Genomic DNA, 22,895 nt, shown 5'->3' with positions numbered 1-22,895 from the left:
AGTAAAAAAAAAACAAGGCAATTAATTGCAATTAATTAGAGAAATTTGCACAATTAATGAGGTTTGTTTGTTTTTTTTAATCGATTGACAGCACTACTTTTAAATCTGTATGTACAACTATGGGCGTTAAATGTTTTCTGTACGTTTCCCAGGTACCAGTGAAGGAGTTGTGCAGAGTCCACCTCCGGAAAACGATTCAAAAAACAGAAAAGGAGATGATGTACCTGGACTGCCATGTACATGTAGGCAAAATTGAGGTGCATATATGTGAATATACAGGCCATATAGGTCTCCTGTACTGCTTCTTTATTTCCACACACATATATATATATAGCCTATATATCTCACTTTGGCAACTGTCATACATTATCAAGGCAATAACGAAGAAGTAACTAAAAAACAATTATGCAAGAAGAACATATAGGTGCATATAGGCACACATATATGCATGTATATATGTACCTATATAGGTACCTGTATGCACATGTATGTGTACACATATGTACATTTAATATAGGAAAACAGCCAATTTTATATATGTCACATATATTGAAAACCTTATATTAAAACATATATGTTTATATAGGTTCTTTCCATGTGAGTTGCCCAGTTTCCTCTGGGGAACGTTTAAGCAGCTTGTTGAATCTATAAAAAACAAAAAAACAAAAACTGAGGCAGTGTTGAAGGTAAATGAGGGTCTCAGGCTCCTCGAGTGACGAAGGCGTGAACGTCACAGACGCGATGTGTCACCGTGGAAACTGACAGAAACATCAGTGGAGATCGTCACGACCTTCTGCCTGGACCGTAGACGGGGGCGGTAAATTCCCACGCCTTCATGGACGCGTCTCCGCCGTGAGAACGCCGCTCTCTGCCGTCAAAATAAAGATAGGAGAGCGTCACGCGGAGACCACGGCTTGCTTTATCTCTGGTACACGACGTCCACCGTCTGGACCTCACTGCTGGAGACGGCGAGGAGCGACGGCCTCCGACGGGCTCGTCTTCAGCCCCGCGTGCATCGATCGCCCCAGAACTGTGGTTTGAGTCCACGTCGAGCAAACGACACGTCTTTCTCCATTAGAGGGTCATCTTTTAGAACTTTGGCTCATTTATATCGGGAGAGACTCGAGGGACTTCCTCCTCCTCCTCGCTCAGGTGGATCGTTGGCGAGTGAAGCGAAGGATAACGGTCAGAAATATAACAGAACCTGAAACATTATGGTTTTAACGCCCGACTGGGGGTGAGAGAGGACATCCAGTCCTGTCTCTGGTCACTATCCTCAGTTCTTATCTCACACGGAAGAACAAACGGATCTTTCTCTCAGTGTCAGAGTTTAGTTTGCCGAACGAATGGGACGTTTACCGACGACGGTTTCTCCGGAGTGTGTGTCTAATCAGAGATGCTGGGCTGTAATTAACGAACATTAGAGGCGTCTATCTCCAGCGCGTGGGCGTACGGAGGGAATAGCCGGGGTCCCCGGGGCCCCCTCCCCCCTCCACCTCCACCAGCTCACGGCCCACCATCTGGTTACAGTTGGAGCCCACGATGACAACCCCACATGGAAAGAACCTATACGAGGATATATGCGCATATATGAAACATATAAGCAGTTTATATGCACATATATGCACATATATGCTGTGTATATGCGTATATATGCGACATATAGGCAAAATTGAGGTGCATATATGTGAATATACAGGCCACATAGGTCTCCTGTACTGCTTCTTTATTTACACACACACACATATATATATATATAGCCTATATATCTCACTTTGGCAACTGTCATACATTATCAAGGCGATAACTAAGAACTAACTAAAAAACAATTAAGCAAGAAGAACATATAGGTGCATATATGCACACATATATACGTGCATATATGTACCTATATAGGTGCCTGTATGCATGTATATGTGTACACATATATGTACATATACACAGGCCGGAACCACAGAGCGGTGGAACGCCACAGCCGGAGAGAGGACTCGCACCTACAGCCTGCCGAAGCACAGCCATGTGGATCAGCAGCAAGGACCCTGGTGGGGGGGGGGGGGGGGGGGGGGGACGGGGGGGACGGGGGGGACGAGGGGACGAGTCCTCAAGGACTGACCCACATTTTCCCTGCTCCGTTTTAAGAGGCTCTGGACTCCATTAGGCTGATGTTCTTCAAGCCAGTCAGCTGATACTAACTGCTAAATGGCACATGATGTTAACATAACCAGGGGAGGGGTGGAGGGAGGGGGGGGGGGGGGGTTTGCGTGACCCCCTCCAGGCATCAATCGCTGCTCTTTCTCAGCACGATAAAAGCAAACGCACCCTCTCCGCGGTATAACGACCCTCTCGCAAAGAGATCCCGCTGCAGGACAGGACAGTCTGTCACCAACGGTTAGTCACACTTTAGAAAACCGCCGCGGAAATGGAGCCGGGTTGTTGGTCCCTTCAAAACTCTCCACCAGCACCTGAGATCTCAGCCTCGTCTTGAAGGAACCTATATGAGGATATATGCGCATATATGAAACATATAAGGAGTTTATATGCACATATATGCGTATATATGCCACATATAGGCAAAATATCTCACTTTGGCAACTGTCATACATTCTCAAGGCAATAACTAAGAACTAACTAAAAACAATTATGTAAGAAGAACATATAGGTGCATATATGTACCTATATAGGTACCTGTATGCACATATATGTGTACATATATGTGCATTTATGTACATATAATGTACATAAATGTATATATAATGTAGGAAAACGGCCAATTTTATATATGTCACATATATTAAAAACCTATATACGCATATAAACTGCTTATATGTTTCATATATGCGCATATATGAAACCTATAAGCAGTTTATATGCACATATATGCTACATATATGCGTATATATGCAAAATTGAGGTGCATATATGTGAATATACAGGCCATATAGGTCTCCTGTACTGCTTCTTTATTTACACACACACACACACACACACACACACACACACACACACACACACACATATATATATATATATATATGTGTGTATAGCCTATATATCTCACTTTGGCAACTGTCATACATTATCAAGGCAATAACTAAGAACTCGCTAAAAAACAATTATGCAGGAAGAACATATAGGTGCATATATGCACACATATATATGTGCATATATGTACCTATATAGGTACATATATGCACGTATATGTGTACACATATTTACATATATGTACATATAATTTAGGAAAACTGACAATTTTATATATGTCACATATATTAAAAACCTACATCAAAACCTATATTAAAAGATATATGTTTTTATAGGTTCTTTCCATGTGGGAAACGGACAGAACTGCTCTTTATGTCTTTCTCTCTCTCTCTCTTTATTTGAATGGTCGTCTCACAAAGTGGAGGGCAAATTGTTTGCAGGTCACCACACAACAAACGAAGGGGATCTGGACCACAGGAGGCCGGGAAGTTTTAATTCTTCATTTATCATCATCACATAGCTTGAAATTACATATTGGTTGGGACGATGTTTGTTGTTTTTTGTTTTTTCTGAAGCACCAAGGTGGTCCAAAATCACCCGTTTTCCCTCCACTGATTTCCCCCTTTGTGGAAAAAAACAAAACAAAACCCACCAAAAACATCAACATGGTTGATGGTTCAGAACTGAGTCACTGAAACACGGAGCTGCACAACACACACATATAAACCTGCAAAAAGTACTCCTCATATCATCGCTATGATTTCATAAATCCTACAGCAGCTTGTGGTGAATTAAACGTTTAATAATGCAGACAAAGAAGGGCTTAATTTTTAATTTATTTATTTTTAACCTTAAATCATGCTTGGTTTCTACAGTTTAAAGGCTTTCAATCAGGTCTTTCTCCTTTTTTTTCTCTTTTTTTTATACACTTTTCAATGATTTCTTGGGTTTTCTCTGTGCTTCATTAAGTCAACTTTATTAGTATAGCACGTTTAAGAATAACAAAGATTTTGTTTTTACAGTTAAAATGGAAAAAAAACAAGACATGATGATCATCAGTAAAGACACTTGAGGACATTTGAGGACCAAAACATCCACATTATTTTCTTCTCACATGGAAAGAACCTATATAAACATATAGGTTTTTCATATATGTGTCTTCCTGTGTTTGTGTATGTGTTTTCCTATATTATATGTACATAAATGCACATGTATGTACACATATACGTGCATACAGGTACCTACATAGGTACATATATGCACGTATGTATTTGTGCATATATGCAACTATATGTTCTTCTTGGATAATTGATTTTTTAGTTAGTTCTTAGTTATTGCCTTGATAATGTATGACAGTTGCCAAAGTGAGATATGTAGGCTAAATATATGTGGAAATAAAGAAGCAGTACAGGAGACCTATATGGCCTGTATATTCACATATATGCACCTCAATTTTGTATATATATGCATATATGCAGCATATATGTGCATATGAACTCCTTGTAGGTTTCATATATGCGCATATATCCTCGTATAGTGTATATTCCATGTGGGATGGAAAGAACCTATACGAGGATATATGCGCATATCTGAAACCTATAAGCAGTTTATATGCACATATATGCTGTATATATGCGACATATAGGCAAAATTGAGGTGCATATATGTGAATATACAGGCCATATAGGTCTCCTGTACTGCTTCTTTGTATACATATATATATATATATATATATATATATATATACACACATGTCATACATTGTCATACATTCTCAAGGCAAAAACTAAGAACTAACTAAAAAACAATTATGCAAGAAGAACATATACGTGCATATATGTACCTATATAGGTACCTGTATGCATATATATGTGCATTTATGCCAATTTTATATATGTCACATATATTAAAAACCTATATCAAAACCTATATTAAAACATATGTTTATATAGGTTCTTTCCATGTGGGATGTGGGTTTTTACACTGGTTTTTTTCGAATTACACGTAACGTTTAAGAGCCTTAATCCTTCAAATTGTGATTTTTTGTTTGTTTGTTTGTTTGTTTGTTTGTTGTTTAAGTGCTCCTCCCCAGGATGGAGGGTTTTAGCAGGAATGCCCTGCCTTGCTCTGGTTCCCGGAGGTTGGGGGTTTGTGTTCCCTGGAGACGGTTCAGCCCTGGAATTCCAGGATTTTCCAGCAGCACCGCCCTCCCGAGCCGGAGTGAGAGCAGCGGGTTCAGTGTGAGTCTGGAGACGGAGGACAGTCCTCCACGAGCGGCCAAGGCACCGTCAGCACCGCCTGGAAGAGCCTGGATCGTCCCTCTCCGGTCCTCCGGTCCTCCGGTCCTCCGCTAGCCAGCGTCACCTCCCCCCCCCCCCCCCCCCCCCCGCTGCGACTCTCGTCTGCCCCGGGAAGAAGTGCCAGGAAGCTCCGGGAAGAGCCTGGATCTTCCCCCCGCAGCGGCTCCTCATGGGGTCCGAGGTGAAGTGTAAGATGGTGGTGGTGGGGGACAGCCAGTGTGGGAAGACTGCGCTGCTCAGCGTCTTCGCCAAGGACACTTTCCCCGAGGTAACACGTCTCCGGCCGGGGGGGAGGGAGGGAGGGAGGGGGGGGGGGGAGCAGCGCCGCTGTTCCAGGATCTCACCTGTCCCTTCCTGTCCTGTCCTGACTGTCCTAAGTGTTCCATCATGTCCTGTCCCGTCATGATCCTGTCCTAACTGTCCTGTCCTGTCCTGTCCTGTCCTAATTGTCCTAAGTGTTCCATCTTGTCCCATCATGATCCTGTCCTGTGCAGACTGTCCTGTCCTGTCCTGACTGTCCTAAGTGTTCCGTCTTGTCCTGTCCCGTCATGCTCCTGTCCGAACTGTCCTGTCCTGTCCTGTCCTAAGTGTTCCATCTTGTCCTGTCCCATCTGTCCTAACTGTCCTGTCCTGACTGTCCTAAGTGTTCCATCATGTCCTGTCCCGTCATGATCCTGTCCTGACCTAGCTGTCCTGTCTGTCCTGTCCTATCTGTCCTGACCTAACTCTCCTGTCTGTCCTGTCCTAAGTGTTCCATCGTGTCCTGTCCCATCCTGATCTTGTCCTGTCCATACTGTCCTGTCCTGTCTGTCCTGACAGTCCTATCTGTCCTAATTGTTCCATCGTGTCCTGTACCGTCCTGATCATGTCCTGTCTGTCCTGACAGTCCTATCTGTCCTAATTGTTCCATCTTGTCCTGTCCTGTCCTGTCCAGACTGTCCTGACCTAACTGTCCTGTCTGTCCTGTCCTATCTGTCCTGACTGTCGTGTCCTGTTTTCTCTGTCCTGTCCTCACCTGTCCTGTCTGTTCTGATAGTCCTATCTGTCCTGTCCTGACCTGTCCTATCTGTCCTAAGTGTTCCATTGTGTCCCGCCCTGATCCTGTCCTGTCCAGACTGTCCTGACCTAACTGTCCTGTATGTCCTGCCTGTCCTGTCCTATCTGTCCTGACTGTCCTGTCCTGTTTTCTCTGTCCTGCCCTCACCTGTCCTGTCTGTCTCGTCCTGTCTGTCCCATCCCATCCTGCCTGTCCTGAGCATCTTCTCTCATCCTGTCCTCTCTCAACGTTCCTGTTCTGTCCTAACTGTCCTGTCTGTCCAGTCCTGTATTGTCCTGTCTATCCGGACCATTCTGTCCCGTCTGGCCGTATCCGGTCCCGTCCCATCCTGACTGTCCTGTCTCGCCCTGTCCTCTGCAGTGCTACGTGCCCACCGTGTTCGAGAACTACACGGCCAGCTTCGACCTGGACATCCAGCGGGTGGAGCTTCGGCTGTGGGACACCTCAGGTGAGGACAGACACTATAGGGGAAGGCAGAATCTTTGAGACAGTCCAGGACACTTTGAAGTTCCCCTGTCCAATCGCCACCACTCCGAACCGTGTCCTCAAAGCTGCTCATCACACGAAGTCAAAATCCCACATCAAAGTCGAACTTTAACCCCAGAATTCGGAGTTTTACCTTTATATGGCACTTCATCAAAGGGTTCTGGCGGTTCTCTAGATTATTTCACGTGTTCACAGCCGTTGGTTGGTTCACAGGACAACTCAGGAACACGTGGATGGATTTGTACTTATTGACTGTTTTTAAAGGCAGACGACGGGACGGAGACGGATGGATTAAACTTCCAGCTCGATCTGGATCACATTAGGGACCATGAGTTCTCCGGGTGCCTCCCGGTTCAGATGTTTGCTGGCGAATCCTTTAAAATTCAGGAGAAAACATGACGTGTGTGTGATTCCGACGAAACATAGAAATCCCGATCTGGACATCAACAACTGATGACTCGCCATTGTTCATTTTCATTATTGAGAAAGTAATGAGGAAGCGAGCGACTCTGATCTGCCGCCAGATAAAACGAAGATCTTAAAGTCCCTCGTCTTTCTGGGACACATTTCCCACTCGGACTGTGTTTCCCCACTTCCTAGTTTTTGTTTAATTAATTTTTTTTATTGCTCTCGCCGGTAGAGTCGCAGCCAAACATCCATCTGTGATGGAAATACATAAAAGTATTATGACAACACGTGAGCCCCTCCTATGAAGCTCCACTGGTCCCATAAATACAACAAAGAAGACAAAGATTGACCGTATTAAGTTCAGTGTCTCCATGCTCTTTGTCTTGACTTTTTGCAGTTTTGCTGCTTTATTTGAACAATGAAGTGACGGAGGGGGTGGGGGGGGTGTCACATTTCTCAAAAAGTAAAAACTCCCGATACGATCATCCGCGCCCACCCCACCCTGCATTTTCCAGCCCCCCCACTGGGAACAGAATCCACCTCTGTTTGTAAAGCTGTGACTTGTCCCTCTCTTGCCCCTGAAGCTGCTGGTGAGGGCATGAGGACCCTGGATGACTCAGTGTGGTGCAGCAAAGAGATTGGTGGTGGTGGTGGGGGTGGGGGGGGGTGGGGGTGGGGGGGGGGGGGGGGGGGGGGGGGTGTCTTGGGGTCGGTGGGTGGGCTGACTGTTGTGAAACAGGGTGTAAGCTGTAATTCCTGCAATACTCGCAAGTTCCCCAGAAAGTCTGTGACGCCGTCCGTCTGGAATGTAGGCCGGGGCGCTGGAGAGAAACCAGAGTCGGATTTCACTGCAGCCAACATATGAATTTCGTACACACACACACACACACACACACACACACACACACACACACACAGACTGGGATGAAGCATAGCTCTGGAGTCACGTGCCCGGACTCCTTGGACAGACCGTGTGCAGGCAGAGCTTCAGCCAGGCGACACCTGAGATGCAGATCACTGACGACCGCCGGTCGTACGCGTCTGTAGCGTTTCACAACGTTCCGAACACGTCGGGGTACGTCTGAAATGTCCCTCCTCTTTCCTTTTCTATTGACTTTCCCTGAATCCCGGAAGTGTTTTGTGTTACGGCCATGATAAGGACCGTCCGAATTCTCAATGAGCAAAGGAAAGGAGGCTTGATGCTTCCTCTAGAGCCTCCTTTAGCTTAGGAAACACTGATGCTTCCTTTATCATGCTGCCCCAGATTTCCTTGCAGCGACAACATTTAAAGGGACCCGCTCATCCGAGCGTTTACGTAAAATCACGATGGTGGGAAAAGGAGCAGATCATTTAAGTTACCAAAGCAATATTCTGCATTGAACAACTTTAAATCATCTAAAACCCAAAAGCGCGGAAAAACTTCTTTCCCCCGCCACAGGAGGCGTCACTAACTTGAGCCGCCGTCGGATTATTATGACGTCACGAATTGAAAGTGCGGTCCGACGTGATCGCCTTTCCTTAACCCCTTCAAGAAGCCTCCTCACCCCTTTCCTTAACCGCTTTACGAAGCCTCCTAACCCCTTTACGAAGCCTCCTCACCCCTTTCCTTAACCACTTCACGAAGCCTCCTAACCCCTTTACCAAGCCTCCTCACCCCTTTCCTTAACCCCTTTACCAAGCCTCCTAACCTCTTTACGAAGCCTCCTAACCCCTTTCCTTAACCCCTTTACGAAGCCTCCTAACCCCTTTACGAAGCCTCCTAACCCCTTTCCTTAACCCCTTTACGAAGCCTCCTAACCCCTTTACGAAGCCTCCTCACACCTTTCCTTAACCCCTTCACGAAGCCTCCTAACCCCTTTCCTTAACCCCGTGACATCATCCAGGGCCTTCAGGTAAAGTCTATAGATCAGTAGGAGGGAGGGACGTTTCGGACGAACCCATCGTCTCATGCAGCCCTGCCATGTTTCCACATGAAGGCTGAAGGACTTGCAGAAAAGAAATTCAGACGTTGCGTGCATCGTGAACGATGCTGCACGATGTACGACGAGAGAGAGCGCACGAGACGTCAACGGCAAGCATCTTCTACCGATTTATTCTGAGGACAAATCTCCATTTACCTCAGGATTGTCGTGACCGCAAAAGAAAACGATGGGAACAAAAAAGCAAGTTCAAGCCGTCGAGGAACAAAAAGAGAAAAATATGTCTTCTCTTCTTTTTTTTATGAATTCAGCATTTTTTTCCCTCTCCCTCATGCATTCTTGTGGAAAAACCCTTCACCCTCCAGACCCCGCCCTGTGAAAACGAGAGCCGCCGCTGCGTTTAACGACAGAAACGTGCCAGATGTGAGAAGATCTCATCACTTGCTTGAACACGGAGCCCCCCCCCCCCCCCCAAAAAAAAAAAAAAATTGGACGCGAGTCTTTGGGCGTCAGGCGTCTCCTTAAATCAGTATTTGTGTGAATTTGATGGGAGTGTGAGGAGCGAGAGCCGGTTCAAGGCCGGTCCTCCTCCTCCTCCTCCTCCTCCGAGGAGCATCTGGATCTCATCAGAGCCCCAAAACATCTTGATGAGGCCGGGCAGTCGCTCTGAGAGGCGACCGATCAGGGTTTCAACGGAGAAAGTGGCCCGATGACGGTCACCGAGCGAGAGGCCTGAGAATCCCGCGGCTGTTGGACGTGTTTGTATAGCAAAGGTTGTTTCCGTGTTCCCTGTTTAAGCAGTCTTTGAAATCAGCCACAAGGAAAATCAACTTTTGTTTTTTTGTTTTTCTCCACATGTTGACTTATGATTAAAAAGGCGGACCAGAAAAAGTATTTGAAAAATCCTCTGGAACTCGTTAAGTTTTCTGCATCCGTGATCGGATCTACATCTGCGTCGCAGGTCGACTTCTTAAAACACGCAGAGAGCTGCTCGAATGAAAAGGAAACTGGTTGCAGCCTCAGAGCATTATGCTCCCTCCACCATACCTGTGTGTTCCAGTGGTTTGGATGAGAAGTTTGATTTTCAGTGGTACCCAAGTGGTTAAGGGTGTTTTACGAGGACTGGATTACGATAGTGGCTGAAAATAAGACGGCTGTTTGTACACATATCGATATCAGTTGCTCAGTAAACTCAAACCCACTGACTGCTATTAGGTATCGGCCTTCTCTCTCCACAATAAATGTCCCTTTGTTGTCATGTGAAATCCCCGTCCTACAGCCAGGAGGAGGTATTCACGCGACTGTAAAACGAGCAAATGGATTTCACTTATAGAGAAAATATAGAATCTAGGCCAGTGAAGCTCTGGTGTAAAAAAACTAACAAACTTTGCCGTCTTTCCACTGAAGGGTCTCCGTACTACGACAACGTGCGTCCTCTGTCGTACCCTGACGCCGACGCCGTCCTCATTTGCTTCGACATCAGCAGACCAGAGACATTGGACAGCGTCCTCAAGAAGGTGAGAGAGTGAAAGAAGGCTGATCTTGACGTTCCCTTGACGATCTTGAAGTTCCCTTCCCTCAGTCTGCTTGTTCCTCCTGTGCAGTGGAGAGGCGAGGTGGAGGAGTTCTGTCCCAACACCAAGATGCTGCTGGTCGGGTGCAAACTGGACCTTCGGACGGAGCTCTTCACCAGGTCTCACACCAGACAGACTCCGGTGTCGTATGACCAGGTGGGTGTCGGGGTCTCGCCAGAACAAACTGCCTTTAGTCTCCATGTGAAGACCTGGCTGCTCGTCGTTTCTCAAACCGAACCACCGTTGGAAGAGTTTCAACCCCTTGCAACTGTTTGCAGTTGGGTTCTGCACCTGGTCCAAACTACTGTAAACCAGCCTAAACCTGGTCTAAATGACTGAAAACCTGTCTAAACCACATCTAAGCTACTGTAAACCAGCCTAAACCTGGTCTAAATGACTGAAAACCAGACTAAACCAAGTCTAAACTACAGAATAATATGCATCCCAGCCCAAACTACTGAAAAACAGACAAAACCTGGTCTAAATTACAGAAAATCAGACTAAACTCAGGCAAAACTAGATTAAAGCCTCTTTTAAGAAACGATAGAAAACTAGACCAAACCCAACCTGAACTACAGAAAACTAGACTGAACTCAGGCTAAACTACAGAAAACCAAGCAAGGTAAAAACAACATAAAACTAGATTAAAGCCGGTTTTAAGAAACGACAGAACCCCAGACCAAACCTGCTCTAAACTACAGAAAACCACTGCCTCGTTTGAATTGTAGACAAACTTATTTTTTAAAGACTTAAAGACTATTGTTTTATTACATTTTGACTGTTCCTTGACTAGTTGTTTAAAAAAACGTTTGAAGTTTAAGCTGCTTCCTTTATGTTTGAACTGGTTTACATCAGGTCTGGATTCTCTTCAGGACTGTCTTTAGACCGTCTTATCAGCTTTTGACTGGTATTTTCATCTGTAGACACTTTCCTTGCTGTGCAGACGTGGACTTTTCTTTACGTTTCCACTGGTTTTTCTCTCGTTTGGATTGGATTTGACACGCGTCTCTCATCCTCTCTCCTCCACGAAGCATCAGCCCGTTGAGAACAAACGTTTCAAGCGGATATGTCATATATTCCTCTGCCCACACATCGTGTTGAGGGGGTGAGCTGGTCCCCCCCGGGTCTCTCTCAGTGGGGGGGCCATCAACCGGCCGTGGAATCGTGCGTGCCGCCGAGACCGCGGCAGGATTACCGTGAACGCCCTACATTAAGGTGCAGTCAGGAGCGCAGGGATGCCGTTCGCCTGCAGGAATGTAGGAGAAACGGACCCGCGGAAGAATGTGAGAAATGTGTTCGTGGACGAGCTGCAGCTGCTTGGAAAAAAAATGTGGTTCGGCTTATTGACGCCAAAGAATGTGACCGGGAGCGTCAGATTTTTTCCTCCGTCTGTGAGGCGAATGCAGATCGGATCGTTTAAAACGGCTTATATTATCCGGCTTTTCAACACTTTCACGTTCTAAAATGTTGTTTTCAAAGCTTCTCCTCGATTTTTCCTCCATTAGAATATCGGATGCTAGGAGCTGCATTCAGAATCTGCTGTGTCTTGTGTGAGCTGGACTGGCTCCGCCCACACACACGCCCATCTATGGGAAGATGGAAGGAAGTACTTCCTCTCGTGGCGCCATGTGCCAGAGCGGATCATTGTGGGAGGAGTCAAAGGGGGAGGAGCCTACCTTGATTGTGATTGGCTAAAAACCCCCCGATGACACTATATAGGGTTTGATTTCTGATTGGCTGGTTGGAGAAACACACTTTTTAGTGTGAAAGGACACACTTTAGAAGAAAACCCTCCACAAAGAATTAAAATGCGAAACCTGGTTAACTCGTTTCATCAAATCAAGCCTCACTGTGAAAACACACTTTTTTTTTGTGTCACATATAATCCTCAAAACTCTAAACCAGGGGTGTCCAACATGAGGCCCGGGGGCCAGAAGCGGCCCGCCAGAGGATCTAATCCGGCCGCCATGTGATTTTTATTTTTTTTAAGTATAAATATGAAAACTGACAGAGGCTGATCTAAAAACACTAAATCGGCAAAAATGACATTCAAAACCGCCCTTGGTCAGAATTAATTAATGCAGTCTGTGGGGGTCACATGATGCAACACCTTTCACAATAAAGGTGTCCAATTTATGTGAAGTGATACTTTAGACACATAAACTCCAAAATCTTTCCAGATGATGACAAATTGCTTTAATCCTGAATAAAAATACGATATCCAAATACAGATATTGTTTCCTTTTTGCAAATATAATATCTGATTAACTTTAATATGTAAATTTCAGAATAGACTGGCGAATTCTTGCAGTTACAAAAGGATCAAAAGAAGGAAAGACTTTGACATTTGTCCATATCTGCAGTTTAACATGTTACGTTTGACTTGTTGGGCCTCCAGAGGTCAGATCAGGTCGATGTGGCCCCTCACCTGAAATGACTTTGACCCCCCTGGCTTAACAGCGTCTCTTCCGTCCCCTCAGGGTTTCAACACGGCCCGGCACCTGTGCGCCCCCTACCTGGAGTGCTCGTCCCTGCAGTCGGAGAACAGCATCAGGGACATCTTCCACATGGCCACGCTGGCCTGCGTGAACAAGAGCGGCAAGCGCCCCAAGAGGAGGAAGTCCCGGGCCGACAAGAGGATGTCTCACGGCGGGGGGGACGTGTCCACCGTGTGCTACAAGCAGACCAAGACCAAGGGCTGTCCCATCATGTAGGCATTTCTTGGGGGGGGGAGGGGTGGGTAGGACTTCAGACACCAAGACTGAAAACAGATGTTCTGGAGGACGTCCCATACGGAGGACGAGCAGGAGGCTGGATCAAAGAGCCTGATCAGTTCCGTCCATCGCGGACTGCAGAGACGTGGACACAGACTCAAATATTCCAAAAAGAAAAAGTTTGGGACGCCTCGTCAAACTTCATCCCCGAGATGCAGACGATCCCTTTTGTGTGCTTGTTTTGCTCTGTATCGTTTTCGGCATGAGAGACTTTAATCCTTTCAATTCTGCATTTACTTGGTCGTCGAATGTGAAGAAATAATTCTATTCCCCCTCGTTTCATTCAGTCTCTTTCCAAGCAGACATGAAGACGCTGCCCCCTGCTGGAGGCTCCGGTCAGGAAACCTTTCTCTTTATATATTCACGTCCCATAATAGTTCTGTTTTTCCTGCTTGCTTCAACTCTTTAAGACGCGTTTCTGTTCTGCACTTTTCAAAGTGCAGAACAGCTTTTACTTCCCTTTTAAGCGAATTCGTTTTAAACGTCTGACGGAACCTTTTGAATGTTTGACATGTGAAGCAAGGCATGTGAAGCAAGGCGCGTGCCGAGTGTCTTTTTTAAAAATGTTAACCCATTATTGAACCAGTGTTTGTAAGTTATCCAGTTGAACGGTTGTTTGAAGGTCCTCATGAAGGTTTTACAATGTTAAATAGATGGATTTCACTTGAAAAATGTTTATTTTCCTTCTGTCATACCTCCAATCAGAAGATCTGTGAATTATAATCTTGAATAGTGGATTAAAGCCTTTTTATGTTTAACCCTAGTCTCCGTTCAAAGTCCCAGTGTGAGTGAGAGGATGGTTACTGGAGTGGAAACAGAAATACACACTGAAGTACACAGCTTGAGGCTGAAACCAGAGTAAAGACTCGATTGGAGTGAGTTCTGGTCGTGACTCCTGTGACGTCTGTGATACACTGAATAAAGACAATTCCGGTCCAACTCATCCGGACATTCCAGGAAGTACAAGGACAGGAAAACATGATGAGATAATTCTGTTCTTTCTAAACCTCAAGTTCAAGTTTTCAAAGAGGCCATATTGTGCAAAAGTGACTTTCTATCAGTTTTCCAGCAGTAATAATCGTCTCCATACCTGAAACGACGTCCCAGAAGTGTAGAAAGTGTGCCCTCTCTCTCCCCGGGTTGTTCCAGGTTTTAAAAAGTGTGTTGCTCCAAGCAGCCAATCAGAAATCAAACCCTATATAGTGTCATCGTGGGGGTTTAGCCAATCACAATCAAGGTAGGCTCCGCCTCCTTTTGACTCCTCCCACAATCACAGCTCTGCTCTGGCACATGGCGCCACGAGAGGAAGTACTTTCTCAACTTCCAAATATGGGTGTGAGTGGGCGGAGCCAGTCCAGCTCACACAGACACAGCAGATTCTGAATGTAGCGTCTGGGATCCAATATTCTAATGGAGGTAAAATCAAGGAAAAGCTGGATTTTGGGACAATAAACTTTGAATATTATGTTTTTAAACCAACAAGACAATGATTCTGAATGCAGCTCCGAGGATCCAATAAACTTCGAATATAATGTTTTTGGACCCATGAGACCAAGTTAAAGTGTTAAAAAGCTGAAAAATACAACCCCTTTAACGTCTCCTACTGATTGGCGCTTTTCATTTCCACAAGGAAAAACCCCACTACTGCTTGATCCAGGTGTTTTATTGAACAGAGACCCTCAATAGATCCTCCGACTCTAAACCGGATTATAGATCCGCCAACCAGTTGGGACGGCGTCGGAGGATCAGACGTCCAACTCTTCACACCGGTTTACTACTGATCCTCAAACAATGCGTCAAACTCTTAACGTTCCGTCGGCGGCAGCAGGAACGCGGCTCAGACTTTCAACAAGCAGGTTTATCTTTCACACGTCGAGTCTCCGGGATTCAAACAACCGAGACGGAACGTCACCAGATGTTTTACTTCTTTTTTTCAGTTTGAGCAGTTTGAGTCTAATAATCACATCTTGACACGTTTAAGAGAAGGAACCGGTGAACGACCGAAGAGGCGTCAAGACTTCAAAGCGCGGCGCCGGCGTGGCCGGGGTCCTCGCAGAAGAAGGCCCGCAGAGCTTTCCCGCTCGGGACGTACTTCACGCTCTCGATCTCGCCGCCCCTGTTGCTGGGCTTCTGGAAGTAGATCTCCAGGACGTCCTCCACGTCCTCCACGTCCTCCTCGTCCACCACGTCCACCAGGTCCTTCATGTTGTCCAGCAGGACGGTTCTAGAGGCCGAGCCGCAGAAGGTCTGGGGGCGAGAGGGACGAGACAACGAGTAGGACTGGTTCAAGTAAAACCAACAAAAAAAAGGTCAGGAAATAAGAAAATTTTAATCTTTTTACCTGAAATCTGCGCAGCTTGTAGTTGAAGTCGGGTCCGACCCGAACGCTGACTTCTGGATCCAGATCCACCTGGAATTTCTCCCCCTGGACCAGGCTCTCAGTAGCTACACACACACACACACACACACACACACACACACACACACACACACACACACACACACACACACACACACACACACACACACACACACACACACACACACACACACACACACACACACACACACACACACACACACACACACACACACACACACACACACACACACACACTTAAACCACTCAGGCAGCTGAACAGGCGTGTGTTGGCCGCGTGTTGGGCCGCGTGTTGGGAGTGTGTTGGGAGTGTGTTGGCCGCGTGTTGGGCCGCGTGTTGGGAGTGTGTTGGGAGTGTGTTGGGCGCGTGTTGGGCCGCGTGTTGGGAGTGTGTTGGGCGCGTGTTGGGAGCGTGTTGGGCCGCGTGTTGGGCCGCGTGTTGGGCCGCGTGTTGGGCCGCGTGTTGGGAGCGTGTTGGCCGTGTGTTGGGAGCGTGTTGGGAGCGTGTTGAGCGTGTTGGGAGCGTGTTGGGAGCGTGTTGGGAGCGTGTTGGGAGCGTGTTGGCCGTGTGTTGGGAGCGTGTTGGGAGCGTGTTGGGAGCGTGTTGGGAGCGTGTTGGGAGCGTGTTGGGAGCGTGTTGGGCGCGTGTTGGGAGCGTGTTGGGCGCGTGTTGGGAGCGTGTTGGCCGTGTGTTGGGAGCGTGTTGGGCGCGTGTTGGGAGCGTGTTGGGAGCGTGTTGGGCCGCGTGTTGGCCGTGTGTTGGCCGTGTGTTGGGAGCGTGTTGGGAGCGTGTTGGCCGTGTGTTGGCCGTGTGTTGGCCGTGTGTTGGCCGCGTGTTGGCCGCGTGTTGGCCGCGTGTTGGGCCCCGTGTTGGGCCCCGTGTTGGGCCCCGTGTTGGGCCCCGTGTTGGGCCCCGTGTTGGCCGTGTGTTGGGCGCCGTACCTCCCGGGTGGAGGAACACGATGCGCCCGGTGCCGTTGTTCTTGTCGTACTCCACCCGCTCCACCTCGGCTCCGCCCCGACTCGGCCTGGAGAAGCTGATCTGCAGACGGTCCTTCACCCTCCCGTCGTCCATGGACGGAGGCACGTTGGACACCTTCAGCGCCTTCCTGGACACGTCGAGGTGCAGCTGCAGCGGCGGAGGGGGGAGTTTTGTTTTGTGTGACACACTGCAAAAAATTCCTCCAAAAAAACTCTACTTAAATAAGAAAATTAATACTTAAAATAAGCAAAATGATCTGCCAACAGAACAAGTACATTTTACTTGACAAGATTTTCAAAAATAAGAAAAATAATTCTAGCCCCATATCTTGAAAACAGCATTTTTGGACTCAAAACAAGTTTTATTTTCATGTGTTATTATTTTGAAATCTTAAAATAAGAAGACTGGGCTCATGAAATGTCAGTTCAGGTCCTTTGGTTGCTGCTCAGTCATTTTAAAAAGCCAAACAGTACTACTAGTTTTTAATACTCAACGCCAAGACCAGTCGAGCTAATAAGAAAATAAAGTAATAATCATCTTAAAACTAGAATAATAATCTTGGCGGACAATTTTGTTTTAAGCAAAAATGACTTATTCGTCAAAAACAAGTCATTTTTCACTTAATTTAAGAAATGATATCTTGCCGAGATTTGACTTTGTGCAGTGCAGTGTTTAGTCCCACAGAGGAGGAGGAGGAGGAGGAGGAGGAGGCCGTCGCCACGACAGCAGCTTCCGTCCATCCACTGCAAAGTCCAACCTGCAACCTTGACCTTTGACCTTTCACTAACCTCTTCCTGCTTCCTGGCCTACACCTCCCTGGTCCTCAGGTCTGACTTGACTGATGAACCTGGATGGTCTGATCTGGAGGTGGAGGAGGAGGTGGGGGAGGTGGAGGAGGAGGAGGGGGAGGTGGAGGAGTGAAACCCACCTCGAACTTGACCATGGGCTCCATGGTGACCTCGGTCGGCTTCATTTCCAGGCTGCTCTTCTCGTAGGCGATGGAGCACTTGGCAAGCTTCAGCACCTGAGAGGCCACTGGAGGAGAGGGGCTGGGTCAGAGGGGGCTGGAGGAGGAGCAGGGGGGGGGAGGAGGAGGAGGAGGAGCAGGAAGAGGAGCAGGAGGAGGAGGAGGAAGCACAAGGAGGAGCAGAAGGGGGAGGAAGTGGAGCAGATGTAGTGGGAGGAGGAAGGAGCAGGAGGAGGAGCACGAGGAGAAGGAGCAGGAAGCACAAGGAGGAACAAAAAGCAGGAGGAGCAAAAGGAGTGGGAGCAGGAAGCAGGAGGAGGAGCAGGAATTGGCACGAGGAAGAGCAGGAGGAAGAAGCACAAGGAGGCCCAGGAGGTAGAGGAGCAACAAAAAGCAGCAGGAGGAGCAAGGAGCTCAAGGAGGAGCAGGAGGAGAAGGAAGAAGCACAAGGAGGAGCAGGAATTGACACAAGGAAGAGCAGGAAGAGAAGGAGCAGGAAGCAGAAGGAGGAGCAGGAGGAAGAAGCACAAGGGGGAGGAGGAAGAGGAGGAGCAAAAAGCAGCAGAAGGAGCAAGGAGCTCAAGGAGGAGGAGGAGGAAGAAGAGGAGCAAAAAGCAGCAGGAGGAGCAAGGAGCTGAAAGAGGAGGAGGAGGAGGAGGAGGAGGAGGAGCAGGCAGGGACACAAGGAAGAGCAGGAGGAGAAGGAGCAGGAAGCATGAGGAGGAACAAGAAGCAGCAGGAGGAGCAAGGAGCTGAAAGAGGAGGAGGAGCAGGCAGGGACACAAGGAAGAGCAGGAGGAGAAGGAGCAGGAAGCATGAGGAGGAACAAAAAGCAGCAGGAGGAGCAAGGAGCTCTTAGGAGGAGCAGGAAGCACAAGGAGGAGCAGGAGGAGGAGCAGGAAAAGGAAGCATGAGGAGGAGCAAAAAGCAGCAGGAGGAGCAAGGAGCTCAAGGAGGAGCAGGAAGAAGCAGAGGAGGAGCAGGAGCAGGAGCTCCCCCTGCTGGAGGACCAGCAGAACTGACACAGGAAGCAGGTGAAGAGGATCTGAGGCTCTAAACTCCGACCCAGTGAACGACGTCACTTCCTCCCTCACATCCTGTCAAACACGTCGTCTTCACATCACGAACCCTTTTACAATTAATCCTTTCATTTAGGATTAACGTGAACCTTTTCCAGAGCTAGGATTGTTTAACCGCCAGGCGACGTGGTGTTGAAGGGTCACTGAGGACCAGCCCACCTTTCTCCTCCTCGAAGGTGATGAGCGCCTGCCCCCCCCCCAGAGGGACGCCCGCCCTCTGGCCGATGGTGAAAACTCCCGCCGTGACCTGATCGCCGGCCTCCGACCCGTCGCCGCGGTGCTGCTTCACGAAGTTCACCGCGGTGTCCGGGACCTGGCAGCAGATCTGAGGGGGGGGGGGGGGGGGCAAGGCGTTAGTAGATAAACCCTCCACAAAGAATTAAAATGTGAAACCTTGTTAAATCGTTTCATCAAATCAAGCCTCACTGTGAAAACACACTTGTAATCCTCAAAACTCTAAACCAGGGGTGTCCAACATGAGGCCCGGGGGCCAGAATCGGCCCACAAGAGGCTCTAATCCGGCCACCATGGGATTCTTTTTTTTTTTTTTTTATAAAAGTAGAAATCTGAAAACTGACAGAGGCTGATCTAAAAACACTAGATTGTCAAAAATGACATTGAAAACCGCCCTTGGTCAGAATTAATTAATGCAATCTGTGGAGGTCACATGACGCAACACCTTTCACAATAAAGGTGTCCAATTTATGTGAAGTGATACTTTAAGACACGTAAAGTCAAAACAATTTTCAGATGATGGCAAATTGTTTTAATCCTGAATAAAAATACGATATCCAGATACAGGTGACTGAGGGTTTTTTTTTGTGTTGTAACTTTAATATGTATATTTCAGAATAGACTGGCGAATTCCTGCAGTTACAAAAGGATCAAAAGAGGGAAAGACTTTGACATTTGTCCATATCTGCAGTTTAACATGTAACGTTTGACTTGTTGGGCCTCCAGAGGTCAGATCAGATTGATGTGGCCCCTCAACTGGAATGACTTTGACCCCCCTGCTCCAGACGACAAAAACCTGAAAGTCTTTTTAATAGTTTTTTTTGCCAGAAACATTTTTCTTAAAGCTCGTCCAAAACGGATGATTAATCCACGTCATCAAGAGAGACGATATTTTGCTTAAGTTGCATTACTTCCATCATTATTTCATTGCAAACCTCCCCTAAATTCTCTCTGTGTAACTTTTGGTCAGTCGATTCTGCTCATGCTGGCGTTGAACTTTGACTTTTACAAGGTAAAACACTCTGAACAAATTTAATCAGGAGAAACCTGAAGCATCATGTGAGTCTAACTAATGTAAAGTGATTTATTTTAGCCTAGCAAGCAGCTCCGATCACCAATGGAACGGTTTCAGTGACAACTTCAATCTGTGCAAATCACTGTTCTGCTTCAAAAAAAAAACAGTAAAAAGAAAAATAATGAATGTTTACAATGAACAATAATTTCTGTTACTTCTGTTTGGTTTGGTTTTTCTCATGTATTACTTCTGTTATGTTCCATATTCATTTTTTCTCCCGTATTACGACTGCTATGTTTATTATTATTTTCTTTTTTCTTTTCTTCTCCAGTTGCGTTTTTTTTTTTTTTTTGAATATATTTTCTGTATCACTGGTGTCTGGGGTAACCGCACGGGTTTTTAAGGGATAGGCTAAAAAATAAGCCTTGGCTTCACCCATTTCGTCTCGTCATGCCGACCTTGAATTTCCGCTTCAGCGTGCTGGACTGGCCTCTCTGGACCTCCAGCTCGTCCTGGAGCGTCTTCAGCCGGGCCGCCAGCTCCTGCCTGCGCTGGTCCAGCAGCTGGAGGTCACCCTGTGAGGAGCGGGGGGGGGGGGGGGGGGGGGGGTCAAACATTCAGGTCCCTGGCAGGGTTGGTGGGGGGTTCACTGGTGACGGTACTCGTACCGTCGTTTGACTCAGGCTGCGGGTAAATTCGTCCTGCTGCCGCTCGTTCCGCTCCATGCAGGCCTTCACCTCCTCCTGTATCTTCTTCTTCTCCTCGTCGGCTTGCAGTTTCTCCAGGAGGAGCCCGGCCTTCACGTCGTCGGCTTTGTCCACCTTGATCTGGAGGGGGACGGACACGACCCTTAAAAACCCCGTACCTGAACCTCGGCGGGGGAGGGGGGGGGGGGGGGGGGGGGGGGGGGCTGCCTGGACGCCACGGTAGGATGAGGATCACAAAGTACCCTCAATTTCTACTTGGGTCGACATACACTCTGATGCAAAACATCGTGGAATACCGTCTATACACGTTTTATTAAAGCTCGTCCAAAACTGACGATTGGAGCCTCTGTCCCACTGCAGTTCATCCCGGAGGGACGTAAGGAGGCAAGGCCACCCAGAGAGGGACGTAAGGAGGCAAGGCCACCCAGAGAGGGACGTAAGGAGGCAAGGCCACCCAGAGAGGGACGTAAGGAGGCAAGGCCACCCAGAGAGGGACGTAAGGAGGCAAGGCGCACCCAGAGAGGGGCGTAAGGAGGCAAAGCCACCCAGAGAGGGACGTAAGGAGGCAAGGCGCACCCAGAGAGGGACGTAAGGAGGCAAAGCCACCCAGAGAGGGACGTAAGGAGGCAAGGCCACCCAGAGAGGGACGTAAGGAGGCAAAGCCACCCAGAGAGGGACGTAAGGAGGCAAGGCCACCCAGAGAGGGACGTAAGGAGGCAAGGCCACCCAGAGAGGGACGTAAGGAGGCAAGGCCACCCAGAGAGGGACGTAAGGAGGCAAGGCCACCCAGAGAGGGACGTAAGGAGGCAAGGCGCACCCAGAGAGGGACGTAAGGAGGCAAAGCCAACCAGAGCGCAGTCACGCTACAAAGAGTGGTAAAATGTAGGGTCGTGAACGACGCAGCGATGTGACGTCATTACAACAATAATGGCATGAAGAACGTAGAATTGCGGCTGCAGGTCATGACAGCGGCTCAACTGGGAGCTTCCTGTACCTTTCAGAGTAAAACTGCTGCCCTGCGGAGCCCCGACAGTTCCAGGAGGTTCATTACAGACTTGTTGAGAGTGACGGAACATTCTAGTGAATTACACAACAACTAAAGGACATTAAAGACACACCATCACACTCATGGTTCTAACAATCCAGATCTCCCACATTTATCTTCCATTTTAATAATGTGTAGCAATAAAGGAGCTGAGAGCTGCAATGCATTGTGGGAGTTTCTGTTTGTGGTGTTTTAAATGTAATTATTGGGGGTTATGTTAGGTTTGTAGTGTCGGTAGTAATTGTGTTTTTGTTGCTCAGTTCATGTAGTTTAGTTTATTAGTTGTAAGTTGTCAAACAGATGTGAAGAAGGTTTTGTGTGTAGTGCCCTCCTGGCATGGTCTTCCTGTGGGACTGTCAAAATAAAATGTGTGTGGCTCTTTGGGTGTTGTGTTCAGTGGGAAACGGGACCAAATGGCTCTTTGAGCACTAAAGGTTGCCGACCCCTGCTGTAGACTAACCCTGTACCAACGGACAAGCCCTGTACGTGTACAGCGACCCTACACCTGTACAGAGACCCTACACCTGTACCTGTGCCTGTGGACAGGTGTATGGACTCCTACCTTCCAGGCCTCCAGTTCTGTCCTTGCATCCCTGAGCTGAGCGTCCGTGTCCCGGAGTTCTCCCACCTGACAACAAACACAACGTTTCCCATCAGCCGAACACAATTCAGACCTCAAGTAGAAACCGATGAAACAAGAGTGATAGGATAAAGCCTCACCTCATCAGAAGGCTGGTCGACCTCCATAAACTCCATGACCTGGCAAACAAAACAAAAGTCAGTCATAAAGTCACAAATAAAAAGTTTCTCTGTTGTTTCTCACCAGTTTGGTGTGAAGTCAGTGTGAGGATTGAAGCCGGATCGATTGGAAGCAGAACAAGACGTTGTTTACTGCGCACTGAACAAACTGCAAAGTAAAAGTGAAAGTTACAGAGAACACAGTCACCGTGGGGCTGTCCCGAAGAGAGTCGGTCCTTTTCAGCTCG

At 47.6% G+C, this 22,895-nt stretch overlaps 2 protein-coding genes across 2 annotated transcripts; one reads left to right on the top strand and one right to left on the bottom strand.

Moving 5' to 3' along the window:
* Nucleotides 1-5,227: 5,227 nt before the first annotated feature.
* On the top strand, nt 5,228-14,258 carry LOC308131293 (rho-related GTP-binding protein RhoE-like). Its single transcript, XM_080497978.1, has 5 exons — nt 5,228-5,550; nt 6,700-6,787; nt 10,560-10,669; nt 10,757-10,882; nt 13,207-14,258. The coding sequence occupies exons 1-5, from the start codon at nt 5,452-5,454 to the stop codon at nt 13,438-13,440; spliced, it is 657 nt and encodes a 218-aa protein (XP_080354104.1). The 5' UTR covers nt 5,228-5,451; the 3' UTR covers nt 13,441-14,258.
* Nucleotides 14,259-15,147: 889 nt separating this feature from the next.
* Nucleotides 15,148-22,841, bottom strand: nmi (N-myc (and STAT) interactor). Its single transcript, XM_080497973.1, has 10 exons — nt 22,733-22,841; nt 22,630-22,668; nt 22,472-22,537; nt 20,826-20,984; nt 20,616-20,732; nt 19,068-19,233; nt 17,791-17,897; nt 16,823-17,009; nt 15,842-15,945; nt 15,148-15,747 (listed from the first exon to the last, which is right to left on the bottom strand). Exons 2-10 carry the CDS (start codon nt 22,663-22,665, stop codon nt 15,520-15,522), a joined length of 1,170 nt encoding a protein of 389 aa, XP_080354099.1. The 5' UTR covers nt 22,666-22,668; nt 22,733-22,841; the 3' UTR covers nt 15,148-15,519.
* Nucleotides 22,842-22,895: the final 54 nt, after the last annotated feature.

The sequence above is a fragment of the Blennius ocellaris genome, assembly GCF_963422515.1.
Source record: "Blennius ocellaris genome assembly, chromosome: 6".
Taxonomy (NCBI): Eukaryota; Metazoa; Chordata; class Actinopteri; order Blenniiformes; family Blenniidae; genus Blennius; species Blennius ocellaris.
The sequence above is the reverse complement of the archived record's forward strand: the minus strand, read 5'-3'. Positions and strand labels throughout refer to the sequence as shown.